Below are 15574 nucleotides of genomic sequence, written 5' to 3'. Positions count from 1 at the left end.
TAAACACTATTTGTGATGTAATGACCAATGTCTGGTTCTCAATAATATATGAACTGAATTAAAGGTTTTGTCCAAAATCATAATGCAATTGTAAGGTGATTTTAAAAGGAAATAGGCTGGCATTCACTTCTGATAACTGAATTTATTAATAAGGGTAGACTTGAAATAATAACTTCAATAACTGAAATAACAACTGAATTTTTCTTGTATATGGCTAGATTATTTGGACCAGCTCTTCTATGAAAAATTAAACAAGGCTAAATAAAATACAGAAAACATTTCCAAAAGCTCTGTTGGGATTTTGTCTGGATGGTAGGAATATAATTACAGAGCAGCCCAGAGTGTCAAGAAGAGCTAAAATTGTTTATTGGTATTTGCTGAACTTAATAAACTTGAGCTTCATTGTAATAGCCTCAAAGGGTAAGAGCTATAAAAGTCTGGAGCCACCTAATAAGGTGACCACATATTTTCATTCAAAGCCTCAAATAACTCCTATTAATAATCCCCCCCACAAAAAAAATTAAGCAGTTCACCACCACAGGAGACAGGTGCCATGAAAAAGAACCAAGAGAAACAACATAGCAAAAAAACGACGCTCAGATATTGGAATTACCACATACAGCTGATAAAACAACTATGCCTTAATCATTTAAAGAGTAAGAGTCAAGCTTTGAAAATGAATGCAGGGAATAGAAAATTACTGTCTTCATTAATCTAGTGAATTTGGGAAAGAACAAAATAGAATAGAAACAAAAAAATAAAATAGCTGAAATTTAAAACTCAATGAGTGGGTTTAACGGCAGTTTGGACAGGTAAGGATGAGAAAACTAGAAAATCAGTTCAGAAAACTAGAACTCAGTCAGGATAACAGAGATAAAAAAAATGAAAAAAAAAAAAAAAAAAGTAGCACACGCCCAATCACATTTTCAACAGGGAAGGAAGAAAAAAGGGGAGAAAACAATACATGAGGTATAAGAGCCCCAAATTTACAAGAATTGATAAAAGATACCTTTATATTCAAAAGCCCAGTATATCTCAAGCAGGATAAATAAAAAGAAGTCCACATCTAGATACATCACAGTAAAGATTCAGAAAATTAAAGACAAAGCAAACATTTTAAAGTAGCCAAAAAAAGAAGTAAATTACTTCGAAAGAGAGCAACAGTTTGACAGCTGACTTCTCAATAGTAACAATAAAAACCAAAAGTCAATGGAATATTCTCAAGAGCATTATTACAAACGATTGCCAACCTAGAATTCTATCCCCAGTCATGACATCTTCCAAGACTAAAAAATAAAGACATTTTCAGACAAACAAAACAGTGAACTTATCACCAGCAGATCTTCACTGAAGAAAGTCCTCAAGGATATATTTTTAAACAAAGGTATAGGATCCCAAATCTGAGATACAGGAAGGATATTGAAAGCAAAGAATGTGATGAGCCTGGGCTAAATCTAAATTATCATGGATTGAATGACAGTAGGCCAAAAAAATACTTTAAAGATGGACTTGAGATACATGACAAATTTTTTGTAACTACAGATACCCAAACCGTACATGAGTAATATCCCAAGTTTCCCATATCAGGGCCCAGGTAACATTTACCCTAAACAGTTATTTGGTTGATCATTAAGTGGCCCAAAATGCCCCAGAAGGGAAACTATACAGAGCTGCTGGAGCATGTCAGGGGCAACTAAATCCTGCACTCCCTAGACCCAGGGGCAGCAGGCTTAGCCTCCCAGGCTGGGCACAAACCACAGTGCTTTTCCCACAGGATGAGAGGCCAAAGTCCACCACCTGACATCCAGATACTGCCCAAGCCAGAGAGGACAACACCTGTGCAGTGCCAGGAGTCTGGTCTCTGCCACGACATCCTAAGTGAGCGGGGCTAATGGAAAGGGGGTGGAGCTAAGTGGCCATTTTGAGAGCCTTAAAAGGGTACCATACACATGAGCTCTGCCATTGCTGGGCAGCTAGCAGATGTTCACTCCCAGGGCAGGAGGAGGGCTCCCTCTCCTCAGCATCAGCAGACCTCTGCCATACCTATTGTCCCATTGTTGGCAGGACTTGGTAAAGCTTTGCCCTGGGGCACCACAGGCCCTGACTCCAGATGGCAGATATTGCTGCACCCTGCTAGCTCCTGTACCTACAGCTCTAGTCCATACCACAGGGCAGAGCTGGACCTTCTCTGCCTCACACTACCTTGTTAGTTCTCCCTCTCCCTCTACCCTGTTAGTTAAAATAAATTGTTCTTCTTCCCTTTGCTACACCAAAACCCCTTTGTTTGCGTTTGTGGTGGCAAGTGCTAGGACCCAGAAATGATGAGAGTGGTTCTGACCTGGTAACCATTTTTAGTCTCCCTGCCCAGTTACAGAGCTACAGAAGGAATACCAAGGCAAATAAAAAAAAAAAAAAAAAAACAGTATCTTGGGCCTTGCTGGTGGCGCAAGGGGTTAAGATGCAACCTATGAAGCTGTCTGTAGCCACTGCAGCACGAGTTCCATCTCCAGCCAGGGAGCTACCCACATGGTGCAGCAGACCTTTCCTGACTCACCCACTGCTCCCCTCAGCAGTGTATTTCGGTCAGTCTGCCTGTTCTGCTCCCCACTCTGTCTCTAGTGAATCCTCTCACACTCCTCCCCATCTCTAGCCTGTACCCCAGTTCTTGTATGCATAAATAAATAAATCTTCAAAAAAACCCCACAGTATCTTACTTTAATTTTTTCCTCATAGTGCTGCTCCTTCTGTTTCAGGTGCACCTCCAAGTGCTGGGCTGAGACCTGGGCCTCCCGGTGCTTCTCTTCTAGCTCCTGGACACAAAAAGACAGACAGTCAGGTATGCAAAGGGCAGGACATGGCCAGTGTATGTTAGACATTCACAGGAAGCATGACTTTGGCACAGGCACCATAGGTAACAGGCATCTGTTCCTTCACTGCTAGCCCTCAGGCATCTTGGGAAGGAAACTACCACCAAGCCTTGGCCCTGGGTTTTCCAAGTCCAAGGATTCACACAAGACACACACAGCTAGTGGGCTGGGAGCAGAAACCTGCCAGGACAGCTCAAACAAAGGCAGTTCTTCATCTCTGCATAGAGAAATAAGAGGAACAAGGCAACATTTGAAAGTTTAGTACAGAGCCCTTCACCACTATCTTGAGTCTCAGGTCATTTTCACTGCCATGAAAGCTTCAATTAGAAAAGTGATCCTATTTTAAAGGTAAATCTAATTGATGACAACAAAAAACTCATTTTTTCCCCCATTAACAACATTATTGCTCAAGAACCCTAGTGAAGAACGAAAACTAATGTTACCATTCAAATACTTTGAGTTTTGAAAGCTTATTTTAACTGGTATGTGGAAGATGCTCACATGGTATTGTGTTTATATGATGCAACGCTAATGGGAACAAAGCGGAACATAAAACACACTGATAATAATGACAAAAATATGGATGCACATACATTGACAATGGGAAGAAAATTTGGAGTAATGTAGAATAGCTCCAATTTAAAGTTCTCTTCATTCTTTTAATTTCTTTGCTTTTAAATAAAATTTAATTCATTTGAAAATCATACCAATTCATTTGCCAATGTATTATGTACAGATCTTATAAAAGGCAGCATTCAACTCACTGGAACAGTCTCTAAATGCAAATATCTGCATCTAATTCTTATGAATCTGGACCCATTAGTTAATTACTAATATCAAAAGTCATTACTCCAAGTTTTCATCTCTTCACATTATTTGAAATTTTTCTTTGAAGTGCAAGTAATTATGAGAATTTTGGAGAATGAGGAAATTATACAGGATATGTCCATAAAATGAGAAGAAAAAAATACGTTCAGATTCACATGCACAGAAAATGTTACTGATTAAGCTTTTGAAATTCTAAAGTCTACAGCATTGACTTTGCTTTGAGGGCCATTAAAGTGTTCGATTATAGGACCAGGTGCACAAGCTCTATTGCAATCTAACAGATGTGATCTTGAAAAGTTGACTATAAACAGGATTTTAATTAATAAAAACATACTTTCTGGGCTTTATGTGTACTAAAGGGTCCCTGCAATGACTTCTCCTCTTAAAGCAAACGACTTTGCTATAATGAGAACCCCAATTATCTGTTTGGAAAATTCTTATCAGAAGAGCAAATATTTTAAGGCAAATGACACTGGGGAAGGGTAGGGAGAGGAGGGTGTGTTTCCAAGCATCATCATTATAGAACAGTATCAAAGACCATTCTTTGCCCATGTCCCATATGCTTCATGGCCTAAGCACAGGGTTTTGGAGCAGAAGGAACCTTCTACTAAACGAAGTCACAACCACAAAGGCACTCAGGCAGGTGGCAAGACACACTCAGACAAAGAAATCTGCTTACGTTTTCTTCATGTTAGAAATCACTCAATAATCATCTTTTCTTAGTTTCAGTCCTCATAACATAGCACGGGAATGAAGTCAGAATCCTAAAACTGGGTCCAAAACTCTGACAACTTTAAGATGAAATTTCTGGTCTACCTATGATTGGGAGTTTACAACCCAGCAGGCAAGACTGCAGAACTCTGGACTCCAACATTTTCATTGAGAATGAACCTTTGGAACAGCAGAAATTCTAAAATCTGACTTCTTGGCAGTTTGGCATTTTTTGTTGTTGTTGTCATTTTTTAAACATATCTTTTCTAGGTGTATTGGCTCAAACTCTTCAGTCACGTGATGCAAACACTGTGGTTGGTTGCTGTATTTCTAGCCTCTGGAACAGTGCCTGGCACATAGTAGAAGCTCATTAAATATTTGTTGAATGAATGAATGAACACATCACCATTAAACAGAGAAACACTGTGCAACCACAAGAGACTCAGCCACTTTGTCTGTACCAAGCAAGAGAGAGTGGTGGTGGCATCTCAACGGGATCTAACTTCACTCCACACTTGACAATTGCCAAGAGAAACTTGGATGACGGAACAAGAGAACAGAGAGAGCAGACTAACAGTCACATTTGCCTTCGTGCGCAGACGTATATATGAAGACTGGGTGTCAAAGCAAAAAACAATTTAACCAGTTTCTCTTTACCTGTTTGCCCAAGAGCACCCATATATGTGTAAATGTACAAAAACACAGAAATGTAAGGTTCTGAAGGGTTATTTACCCCCTTTTGGCTTAAAGCACAGGCCTGTAAGTTGGCCACTACTGAGGTCACATAGCTGCTGGTGACTCATTTCCCAGAAGTGATGCGCAGAGAGAGAGAGAGATAGAGAGAGAAAGAGGGGATGAAGTGACCCTGCTCAAAACCTTGCCCCCTTATGGTGGAGAGCAAGGCCGACTACTCCAGTCTCCTGGGCTGGGAGGAGGAGGCTAGGAACAGACTCCAAATCATCACTTAGGCTCCCAAATGCGGCACTGCATTCTGCTTTGGGCCCGAGATCCAGGGAGAGCCCTATAAAGGTTCACCTGCCTGCCCCTCTGGCAGGGGCAATACTTCAGTACATCTGCAAGGACCACCCGAGCCTCCCTTGATTTAATTTGGTCAACAGAGCCAAAAACAGAATCGTGAAGATTACAAGCCTGAAAAAAGACCTGCTACATCTAAGGAAATTGAAAATAATAATAATAATAACCAACTGAGGCAGAGAAAGTGAGTGGGTGAACACGGATCTCTGACAAATACTATACTGAGAAAAACAACTCTGCGTGACTAATTTCTTTCTTCTCCAAGTGCAAGAATCTGGGTTTCGAGCTTAAAGGACTAAGTCCCTATGGCTTTTTTTAAATTGGCATTGCAAAATTAATGGCCACATGTACTTCTCTGCTGAGAGAAGTACGTAAATGCTCCTGAAAAAAATGCATTGGAAATGACAGAGTGTGCGCGTTTGGACTGAAAAATGTCAGGCAGCAGCAAACAGAGCAAAAAAATAATATTGATGGATCTTTTGACCAGTGCGGAAATGTCCCACGTTTGGTTATCACACTATTCTAGGGCTAAAACCACTTCTCTTCTTTCACCTACTCGGGGACACCTCCCCTGTTACGGTGTTAATCCTTTTTACCCCCTTCCCTCTGCAACCTCTAACCTGTTAGCTTTCAACTTTTCAACTTTCGTTCCTGCTCACCAGAATTTTATCAGCCATCTGCTGGATCTGTTGGGATTTTGTCTGGATGTCATCCTTCAGTCTGTTTTCTCTACGCTCCACGGTCTCTAGCCTCTTTACCTTGTTCTCCAGAGAATGGCGGCGTTCCTGTAGGTCATGAATCAATCAGAGAGTTTTAATGGCAAAACCACTATGGGCACAATGCCTATACCGAGGGAGAGAGCCCTCAGGAAGTACACACTCCAGGCAGGAAAAGAAGTCTCAGGCACCGAAGCAACAGTAAAGGAAAGAAGACTATGATTCCAGGATTCAGTGGTGTAGATTACAAGAGTGCATTCATTCATTCAAATATTTACCAAGCGCCTACTATCTGCAAAGAACCCCCCTAGGCACCTTGGAAAACACAGAAGGAAGTCGACATGATTCCTGTCCTTTGAAAAGAGAAGATAAACACAAATAAACATCAGATAAGTTAAGAGGGGGCAGAACCATAGGGTAAGTAGGTATGGAGCACTGTGGGAGGTGGCAGGCAGAAGACAGGACTTAGCTGAACAGGTGAGAGAAAGAGGCAGAGTAGATGTGAGCTCTGGAGAGGGCCAGGAGAGGGTGGGCGGGGGTGGGGAAGGCAGGCGAGGAGGATGGAAGGCTTTCCCGACAAAGGCAGGTGCTTCAGAGGTGGTGGAGAGCCAGCTCAGGCCCCAGGTGAAGCCAGAGTGGCTACCGCATAAGATATATTGGGGAGGAGGAGCAGGAGAAAATGTGAAAGGGACACATTTGCAGATTAAAGGGTTTAGAGTTTCAGATACTGGGCTGAGAGGTGCACCTAAGATATACAGAAGCCCTGGAAGGTTTGGGATGGGGCAGGGGGTACTGATGAGCCTTGTGGTTGAGGTCCACAAGTCTGAGCCTGTATGAGCTAGTTGGGAAGGAGAGACAGGAACCAGAAGACCAAGAAATTACCATACCTGCTCAGCTAAGAGGAAGAGGGCCTGGCCTGTGCGGTGCTTACAGAAGTGGCCAGCACTCAGGGGGGTGGGGGTGTGTGGCTATATTTATAGGGTGGCATGACTCATTCAGTGACAGGATCCAAGGAGAAGCAGATGATGTCAAGGTTTCAAGGCTGGGGTGACCAGATGAATGGTGGTGACTCTGACTGGCAGGAGGAAATTGAGAAGGGAACCCAGCTTTGTGGGGGAAGAAACAGTTCATTCTAGATTCGATGTACTGTTCAGACACTCAGTCAAGAAGGTTGGGAGCAGAGGGAAACACGGCCTGGGACGTGGGTGAAGACGGGCCCAAAGAGACATGTGCAAGGAGCTTCATGGCCACCCCATGACAGGGAAAGCAGAAGGCCCAGCCACAGAGGGATAGTTGAACCAACTAGCACATCCACTCCGAAAAACCATCACCAAGGCGTTGGAAGAGGCGGAGAGGAGGAATAGGATGTGTCACGTTTTGTTCTATAATCTTCGGTACTGTGTAAGCTTTGACACTGAGAAGACACTCATGTATTTCCTGTGTAATTATATAAATGATTTTAACAACAACAACAACAACAACAAAGAATTTAAGAAGAGGAGAGGCCCAGAAATACAGATCTGGGAGTCACCGACACACGGTAACAGCTGCAGCCTTGAAAGTGAATCTGTTGTTAGCACCATGGGAGAAGCCCAGGAAATGCAAGGAAACAGAGGGAAGAAAAAGAGAAACTTGGGGCAGAGCTACAGCTCATCTATATTGACATAAATACCATCAGACTAGCCAGCAGGCCAGAGGAAAACAAACAGAAAGAAAAAAGCTGTTATCAGCACATCGTCCTACTTGAAGCTGCTGTGACCAATCTCGGCCCCCTCTGGGGGAAACATTTCTGAGCCTCTCGAGTTCCACAGGAGTTTACAGAAGGGCAAAAGGTCTGGTCAGACACAAGCAAGGGGTGGCCGTTTCTCCCCTTGGTGCAGCCAAGGGCCGGTGGGCAGAATCCTTTACACAAGGCCACGCTGGGCCTAGGAGCGGGGTCAGCCAGAGGCCCCCTGCTCACCTCGGCTTCAACCAGCTTCTTTTTGATGCCTTCTGAAGAGTCCTCGCGATTCTGCAGTTTCTCCAGCTCACGCTCGGCTCTTTCCTTGGCCTGGCGGATATTCTGCAGTAGCTCAGTGGCCTCTGTGCTGGCTTTTACCGCCTACCAGGAGAGAAGAACAGGAGAGGGGGCCAAATTGAATCACAGAGAGAAGGTGGTGACAATTCTAGAAAAAGCAAGTGATACTGAGAATATACAGAATCTCCATTCTTCAAAACATATCAACACTCATCTTGTTCTCTGACCATCATCAATTCTGAGCTACACTGAATTTAGAACGCATCCTAGAGTTAAACTGACATTTTTTCTTTCGTGGGATAGAGAAGATAATGATGCATCAGACCATCAATAGATTCCATGCTACATAGTAAATGTGAACAGAAAGATCTAGAAGGATGGATCTACCCAGATGTTAATGTATTTACCTGGAAGCATTAATTTTCTCCCTTGTTAATTTGTGTTACTTTCCAAAAAAAACAAAATGAAACTTATAAACTTTTTTTTCAAATAAATACCTCTGAAAGGCCACACCAACCATGGTTTTCTAAATTCATGTTTAAAATACAGCTGAACCTTTTGAAATTAGTTTTTATTTGGGTCTTCAGTAGACTATAGATCTGACAGCATCATAGCAAAGATCTGATGTAAGAGACAAACAATCTCACATTTACTGCTTTAAATTAAAAATTGTAGAAGTGGGGGGGGGAAAGCTTCACCTTTCAGACCAGCACTGGCCAGCATGGGACACAGCGGCCACTGGACACAGCAGCCACTGAACACTTGAAATGTGGGTGGGAAATGAATTTTTAATTTTTTTTAAGTTGAATTCATTTAAAGCTGGGAGCAGTGTGAATGTTTTAATACTGATAGGCTATATTAATATTCTGGAAATGCTGGGTTAACTGAATGACATCATTCAAATAATTCCACTTATTTTACTTTTTTTTTTAATGTGTCTACAAGAAAACTTTAAATTACATCTGGGGCTGACATTTGCGACTTACATCACACTCAGATAAAAACATGAATCCTCAAGAGCTTCTCGTTAAAAGAGGACAGCAGAGGCTCTCATTAGGGAGCTCAAGTACAGGAAAGGAAGGGACCAATGAATAGGAAAGAAAATGTAATATATAGAGACAATGGAATCTGTGTGTGTGTGTGTGTGTGTGTGTGTGTGTGTAGAACTGGGGTACAGGCCAGAGGTGGGGGCGGTGAGAGGATTCACCAGGGACAGAGTGGGGAACAGAACAGGCAGATCCACTGACATACACTGCTGAGGGGAGCAGCGGGCAAGACAGGGTAGGTCATCTGCGCCATGTGGATCAGCTCCCTGGCCAGGGATTGAACTCAGGCTGTAGAAGTGATAGTGCTGAGACTTAACCCCTAGTCCACCAGGCCACCAGGCTACCAGGGTGGCCCTACAACAGAATATTAAGGAAGGAACACATCCTCCCTTGAAAAGGGAGGGTCACTTGCTGCAATGTGGATGAACCTCAAGGAAAAAGTGCTTAGCGAAATAGGCCACTCACAGAAAGGCAAATACCATTCTACCCACAGAAGAATCTAAAGCAGCAAAAATCACAGAAACAGAAAGTAGAAGGGTGGTCACCAAGGGCTGGGGCAGGTGGGGGGATTACTGTTCAGCAGTTATAGAGTTTCAGTTTTGTAAGATGAAAAGGTTCTAGAGATTTGCTGCAAGATATGCACTAAGCTAACATGAATGCACTAAGCACTCTTGAACTGAACGTTGTCCTTAAACCGGTTAAGATGGTCAACTTCATGTCAGTGGTTATTTACCAGAGTTAAAAAAAGAAAAGAACAAGTGAGAAAGGGCTCTATTAAACCCAGCCAGCTCACACCAGTTCAGAAGCACAATCACGCAGCGGCCCAGAGGACGAGGCCAGGGCTCCTGCAGCCTGCCTGCCTTCCGGTGCAGGGAATGCGCTTCGGACTGAGAACAGTCTGTATCGTGAGCAGCACATATCTCTCTTACAAATGTGCAAAATGTGGAGCCTGGCCCCTGGAGGGAGAGAAGCTAGCCTCTTGGGTTCTGTCGTAATATAATTAGAACTTTTACTTGAGAGTCTCATACAACTTGGTTTTTAAAAATAAATACTGCTGACAAGTCTCAAAAGGAAAAGTATATCCAGAACTCTGATATTTCCAGGTAATAGCTCACTCCCCTTCATTTTCCTCAGCTCTGGGTGACTAATTCTGTTTCTTTCATCTTTCATGCTCCAGGACAAGATAAAAGTATTTGGAAATGGGGGGAGGTGGGAGAGTAATACGTTCCCCCAATTCACCTCAGGCTTACCTTCTCCAGCTTCTCTTGGAGCTCCTGAATTTTGATTTGCTGCTCGGCATTGATCTATAATTAAAAGCCCCGGAAATAAAGCAAGAGGTAAATCATCATTAAGGTCTTATTATATTCATTGCAGTCTGATTTTCTCGAAGTTTCTGTGGGGCCTTTTGGTTTTGTTCTTCAATACCTGCTAATGGAGAGGAAGACAGTGGTCTCCCATAGATGTCTTTGACAATCCCTATGCAAACTCCATGTTAACAATTTCTCTAGAACTAGCAACTACAAATGGCAAGAAGAGAATCACAGTCTCCCCAAGTGTAGACAGCAGGAACACTCACCTGAGTTACTAAGTACCTGGGCCGATTTGTTACTGTGGGCAGGCGTTACAAAAATCAAGGTTTCTTTTACTACTTTCAGGACCACAGCTGAACCTAAACGTGGTTACCCAGACCTTGGCGGTCCCAATCAACCCGCAAGAGAGTTTTCTGTTCACTGCTAGAGTGTAGAGTGTCCTTAACCAGCGAGATGCTGGGGAGAGCAACATTTAGAAGACCGCAGATCAGATGATGGAAAATACCTTCTCCAGTTTGGAATATTCTCCCACTTCAGGCTTTCCTTGATCCTTAGCCTGTAATTTAAGAGAGAAAATATATTGGGAAATCTCAGGAACCTTAAAACCTTACAGACAACACTATCAGCTATACCTCTCTTGATCACTGTGACCCAAATAATGATGATGACCAGCTATCTTCTCACAAGTCAAGACTGGGAGTCTTCCAGGGTATTCCATTATTTCCCCATCAGTAAGCTAGCAGTCCCGTCATTCTGGCTAAGATCACCTGTGATTCTACTGAAAAGACGCGCTCGGGCAGCGGCGGGTTACCTTCAGGAGCTTGTGCTGACACTCTGTCGCTTTCCGCTTGAACTCCTCGGCAGCAAGCCGAGACTCTCTCAGCTCAGACTCGTAGAGATCGCTCCGTCTTCTTGCGGAAACGAGGTCCTCTTCCAGCTGATTCATCATCAGCCTCATTTCTTCCACTTGAGCCTGGTACTCCTACAGAGCAGGCAAATGGAAGAAAGGTGAGCTTTAGAACCCCTGAAAGAAAAGACAGAAAGTGGAGAGGGAAGAGGGGAGACGTGCTGAAGAGACAGGCAGACCTGGAGACAAGGAGAGCAGAGAGGTAGCCAGGGGAGAGGATGGGAGAAAAGAACGGGAAATCTTTAAAGCGCTGTCAGGTAGAAGACGCATCGTTAGTAACACCATTGGGAACACGTGAGCCTGATGTTAGATGCTTCGAGCAAGTAACACCACACAGTAAACACAGCACCTTCGGCACTGTGACCCGGGAGAGCTGAAAAGGGATGCTCTTTAAACAACCGTGATAAACTGCTTACATGCAACTTTCCTCCAAAGGTAATCATTTATACAGATTTGTCCTTTAGAAGTTATGTGCTCCTAACGCCATTAGATATGGTCCTAGTTTTAAAATGAACCCTTCATAGGGCACAAAGGGGTAAATGGGATCTCAGAGGAAAGACTCTTGGAAGGTGAAACTCATTGTCTCAGTTTCTCACCATTAATTTTTCCAGGCCCAAAACTGAATGATGAACTTAACATTTCTCTTGAAATGCAAGTCATCCTGAAATCTGGAAGCACCAGAAGACACTGGCTCGGGTCAAAATAACTTAGGAGAAAAACTCAAAAAAAAAAAAGAAAGTTATCTTGTTCCCTTAGGCAAACCCTTTAGTGATCCAGACAGTCCGACCCTTCCCAAAAAGCAGGTCTAAAATCAAAACTAGATGTTTGGACTGAGGTTTTTCAAAACTGGATATGCCAGAGGAATGGACAAGTGTTTCAAAAACTTTGGGGCAAGGTATGAAAATGTTCTCTATCTGCAAATCAAAGCTCATTATGTATACGGATTACAAACAAGCATTTATCCAATCCAAGATGCCTGGGAAGGGACGGGGTGGGGGATCGAAATGAAAAAACAAGGAATTCAATCAAGACTGTCTTTGGCACCGACAACACACGGTGAACAGCTCTAAGATGTGTCCTCCCAAGAAATAACTGAAGAGGCATCACCTGAGCACAGCTATGTTTTGAACCAATAAAATATTGGTGGTTTTTTTAGTTTTTAAAAAACAGGATAGAAAGTAAATCTTCCATCCCACTGTAACAGGCATCCCCTAGCACCCACTGAAGAGAAGGTGCCATTCTTATGAAAACAGAGCCTCTGGGATCATTTTCACCCAGCACACCACCCTCTGTATCACTGGTATAAGGGAAAGAGGGGAAAGCGAGCCGAGTGTGGTCTACCCCACTGCTACTGAAGGCAAGGCTAGAGGTCAGGAGGGCACCAGGGCTTGCAGTGGATGTGTGCGGCTGGGTCTTTATGAGATGCTCGTGATTGTGTAAGCTCACAGAGGGAGCATATCCATTACTTGGGGTTTTTCGAGACCCCTCAGTCAGAATCAAAATATGTCTTTTGTGGCCTGGGCCCGGTGCCTTCTTGGACTCCCCCTTCCTTCCGCCACCAAAATAAAAAAAACTTGAAAGTACATTTTACAACAGTGTTCGTGTAACATAAAATACATTAACATTTCCTATAAAAACAGTTTCTTTGGCCTAAAAGTCTGTCTTTTTTCTTCTGAGAAGAAAATAATAATTAATATACTTTATGGGCACCTCAAAGTCCCGTCCACCCTGCGTACTGGGCCCGGTGTGCCCGGTGGGAAGCAGGCCCTGGCCACAGGCGCACACACCCAACTGCAGAGGAAGCAAAAAACTGGAAGAAAATCTTGGACATGGTTTGTCTTCAAACTCCTTCTTCTTTCTTCAACTTATGTCAGCCAAAAGGGAATGTATTTGTCAAGAACAGGGATACAGCAGCTAGTCATCCTCCATCACGTCTCTCCTCGGAGCTGTCAGCACCCAGGGGGAGGAAGGCAAGAAGCCAGCAACATCTCTGCCAGCTCTTGAGGACCTGGGGCCCCGTCCTGCTACAAGCATCAAAAAGAACACTACCTCGTTTGTGGGCAGCAGTCATTCTGCTGGGTGCTTCAAGGAAATCGCACAAACCCAACAGCTAACCAAATCCCTGCTTCCGGGAAAAAAAAAAACTGAGAAAAGATAATCAGGTCTGTTTCCAAGGGTGGCAGAGTAAGAACCATCCTATCTCGGCATGGGCTGGGGTACAGGTAAGTGCTGCAGGGAACAGAACAGGAAAGGGGGACCACCTTCCAAGGCCAAGACACCTTACAGGTCTTCTGAACTGTATTTTGTGGCAAGGAAGTACCAGACATGGTCCTATTCAGTCAGAAATCCCCCAACACAAACACCTCTGTTACCCCCACTTCCGTTTCCCTTCAGAGGAGGGGGCACCCGGAACAGGGGAGTCAGCAGTTGCAAGTACCGATGCGTGAATCAAGCTATCATGTGAGACTCCTGGCTGTCTTTATTTTAAGCCACATCCAAATCCTCTCCCGGAGGTGGCTAAGCAGAAGCAAAACATTAAAAAATAAATAAATAGCTGCACGGAAATTGGCTTTGGAGAGAAAGAGTGGGGGATAAATGCCAAATCTGGGAGGAATCGATACGATGCAAACCAAATACCAGGAGTTTGCGGAAAGCATTAAATGCTTTTTCCTGGATCGCAAACATCCTGCTCTCACAAAACTTACCCAAAGTCATTTTAATAAATCCTTCTGATGAGAAGTAAAATCTGAAACTGAGTTTTCATCTCCCCAGTGGAACTTTCAGCAGTCACTAAATCTAAAACTCCACAGGCATGCCAACTGTGGTATGAATCATAAAAGACATTTCTCTGAACTCAACCACCGGTGTCGACCGTTTCAAAATGTCCTGGTAATTCTGGCTACAGAATTCGTGGACACCAGCTGCTCCCTCTGGTGGCCAGACACAGCTTTCATTTCCCCAGGATGTCATCAAAAGCAAATTTCCAAACACCTTGAAACGATGGGGGAGAGCGAATCCTGCCTCTTGAAACTTTTCAGATGAAAGCTATGTTGCTAAAAGGGGCATGAGTCAACTAGCAAAGCAGATTTTTCAAACTGTACGGGTCACCTTCAAAATCTCCAAGATTAGTATTGTTCCAGCAACCAAACCACCAGATTGCAACATTTCCTAGGTAATTTTATTTGTAACATTTTTATTGAGCAAGAGGATAATGGCCAATCATTTAAAAATATTAAGGTGGAAGAGTGTGCCAACAAAACCCCCAAATAATAGTTCTTTCTTCAAAGAATAGCTAATGGATCAAATTATTTGTAGGAGTTTCTTGCATCGGGACTGCCCGGTTGGCTACGCTCATGCTGCCCTGAGACAAAAACACTCATTTCCATCACTGTTTCCATTAGATTTTCTGAAGTGAATGAGAGTTGCCTGGCAGCTGATAATTCAGCTCTCCAATTGCTCATTGCCATTTCTTCATTAAAGCTTCTATTTACAGTTTCTTCAAAGGACAGAAAAATCCATGCTAAAAACGAAACAATGAGGCAAAATGAAAATGAACCATCTAAAAGAAAGCATTTTCAGAATGGGGTTGAGGGGGGAAGGAGTGGGCTTTTTAAAGGTCTCGATTCTCTTTTCTGCACACGGGGATGGCTTTCTGTGCTGGGCACTGCCGTGTAATTCTAACTTGGCCTTAACTGCTCCGACGACTTTTTAAAAATGTGTTCTTTTTTTCTTTCCCCCAACAACTCTTTATATAAGGAAAAGTATGCATTCTCCTGGTTCCTCTCAAAAACTTAAAGTACATCTGAAACCCTATAAAAAATCTTTAAAATATGTACATTTTAATAATCTAAAGTAGAGGTTGACAAGGTTTTTCTGTGAAAAGTTACACAGTAAGCAAGTTTCAGCTCTGCAGGCCCTATGTATGGTCTTGTCACGATTGCCACCATGGTAAGCACAGGCACAGTTTGTAAATGGGTGAGCATGGTCATGCCTTGCCAGAACTTTATTTATGGACACAGGCATTTAAAGTCCAATAAAGTTTCATATATCATGAAACCTTTATATTGATTTTTTTTTTTCTAATCGTTTAAAAACAAAAACCATCATCCTTAGCTTGTGGGCATGGAAAAGAGGTGG

General features: G+C 43.1%; 1 protein-coding gene across 9 annotated transcripts in view; it reads right to left on the bottom strand.

The window, feature by feature from the left end:
- Positions 1 to 15574, bottom strand: part of CIT (citron rho-interacting serine/threonine kinase) — a 150717-nt gene that overhangs the window by 58926 nt on the left and 76217 nt on the right. For all 9 annotated transcript variants that reach the window (XM_037511067.2, XM_037511065.2, XM_037511066.2 and 6 more), the window contains 6 exons: positions 11342 to 11512; positions 11036 to 11086; positions 10471 to 10524; positions 8118 to 8258; positions 6101 to 6226; positions 2715 to 2810 (listed from right to left, as the gene is read on the bottom strand). In XM_037511067.2, coding sequence (XP_037366964.1) covers positions 2715 to 2810; positions 6101 to 6226; positions 8118 to 8258; positions 10471 to 10524; positions 11036 to 11086; positions 11342 to 11512 — 639 coding nt within the window. The remainder of the gene's footprint in view (positions 1 to 2714; positions 2811 to 6100; positions 6227 to 8117; positions 8259 to 10470; positions 10525 to 11035; positions 11087 to 11341; positions 11513 to 15574) is intronic.

Source organism: Talpa occidentalis, unplaced genomic scaffold (genome assembly GCF_014898055.3).
Source record: "Talpa occidentalis isolate TD23 unplaced genomic scaffold, MPIMG_talOcc4v2.1 talOcc4.14, whole genome shotgun sequence".
NCBI lineage: Eukaryota > Metazoa > Chordata > Mammalia > Eulipotyphla > Talpidae > Talpa > Talpa occidentalis.
The sequence above is the reverse complement of the archived record's forward strand: the minus strand, read 5'-3'. Positions and strand labels throughout refer to the sequence as shown.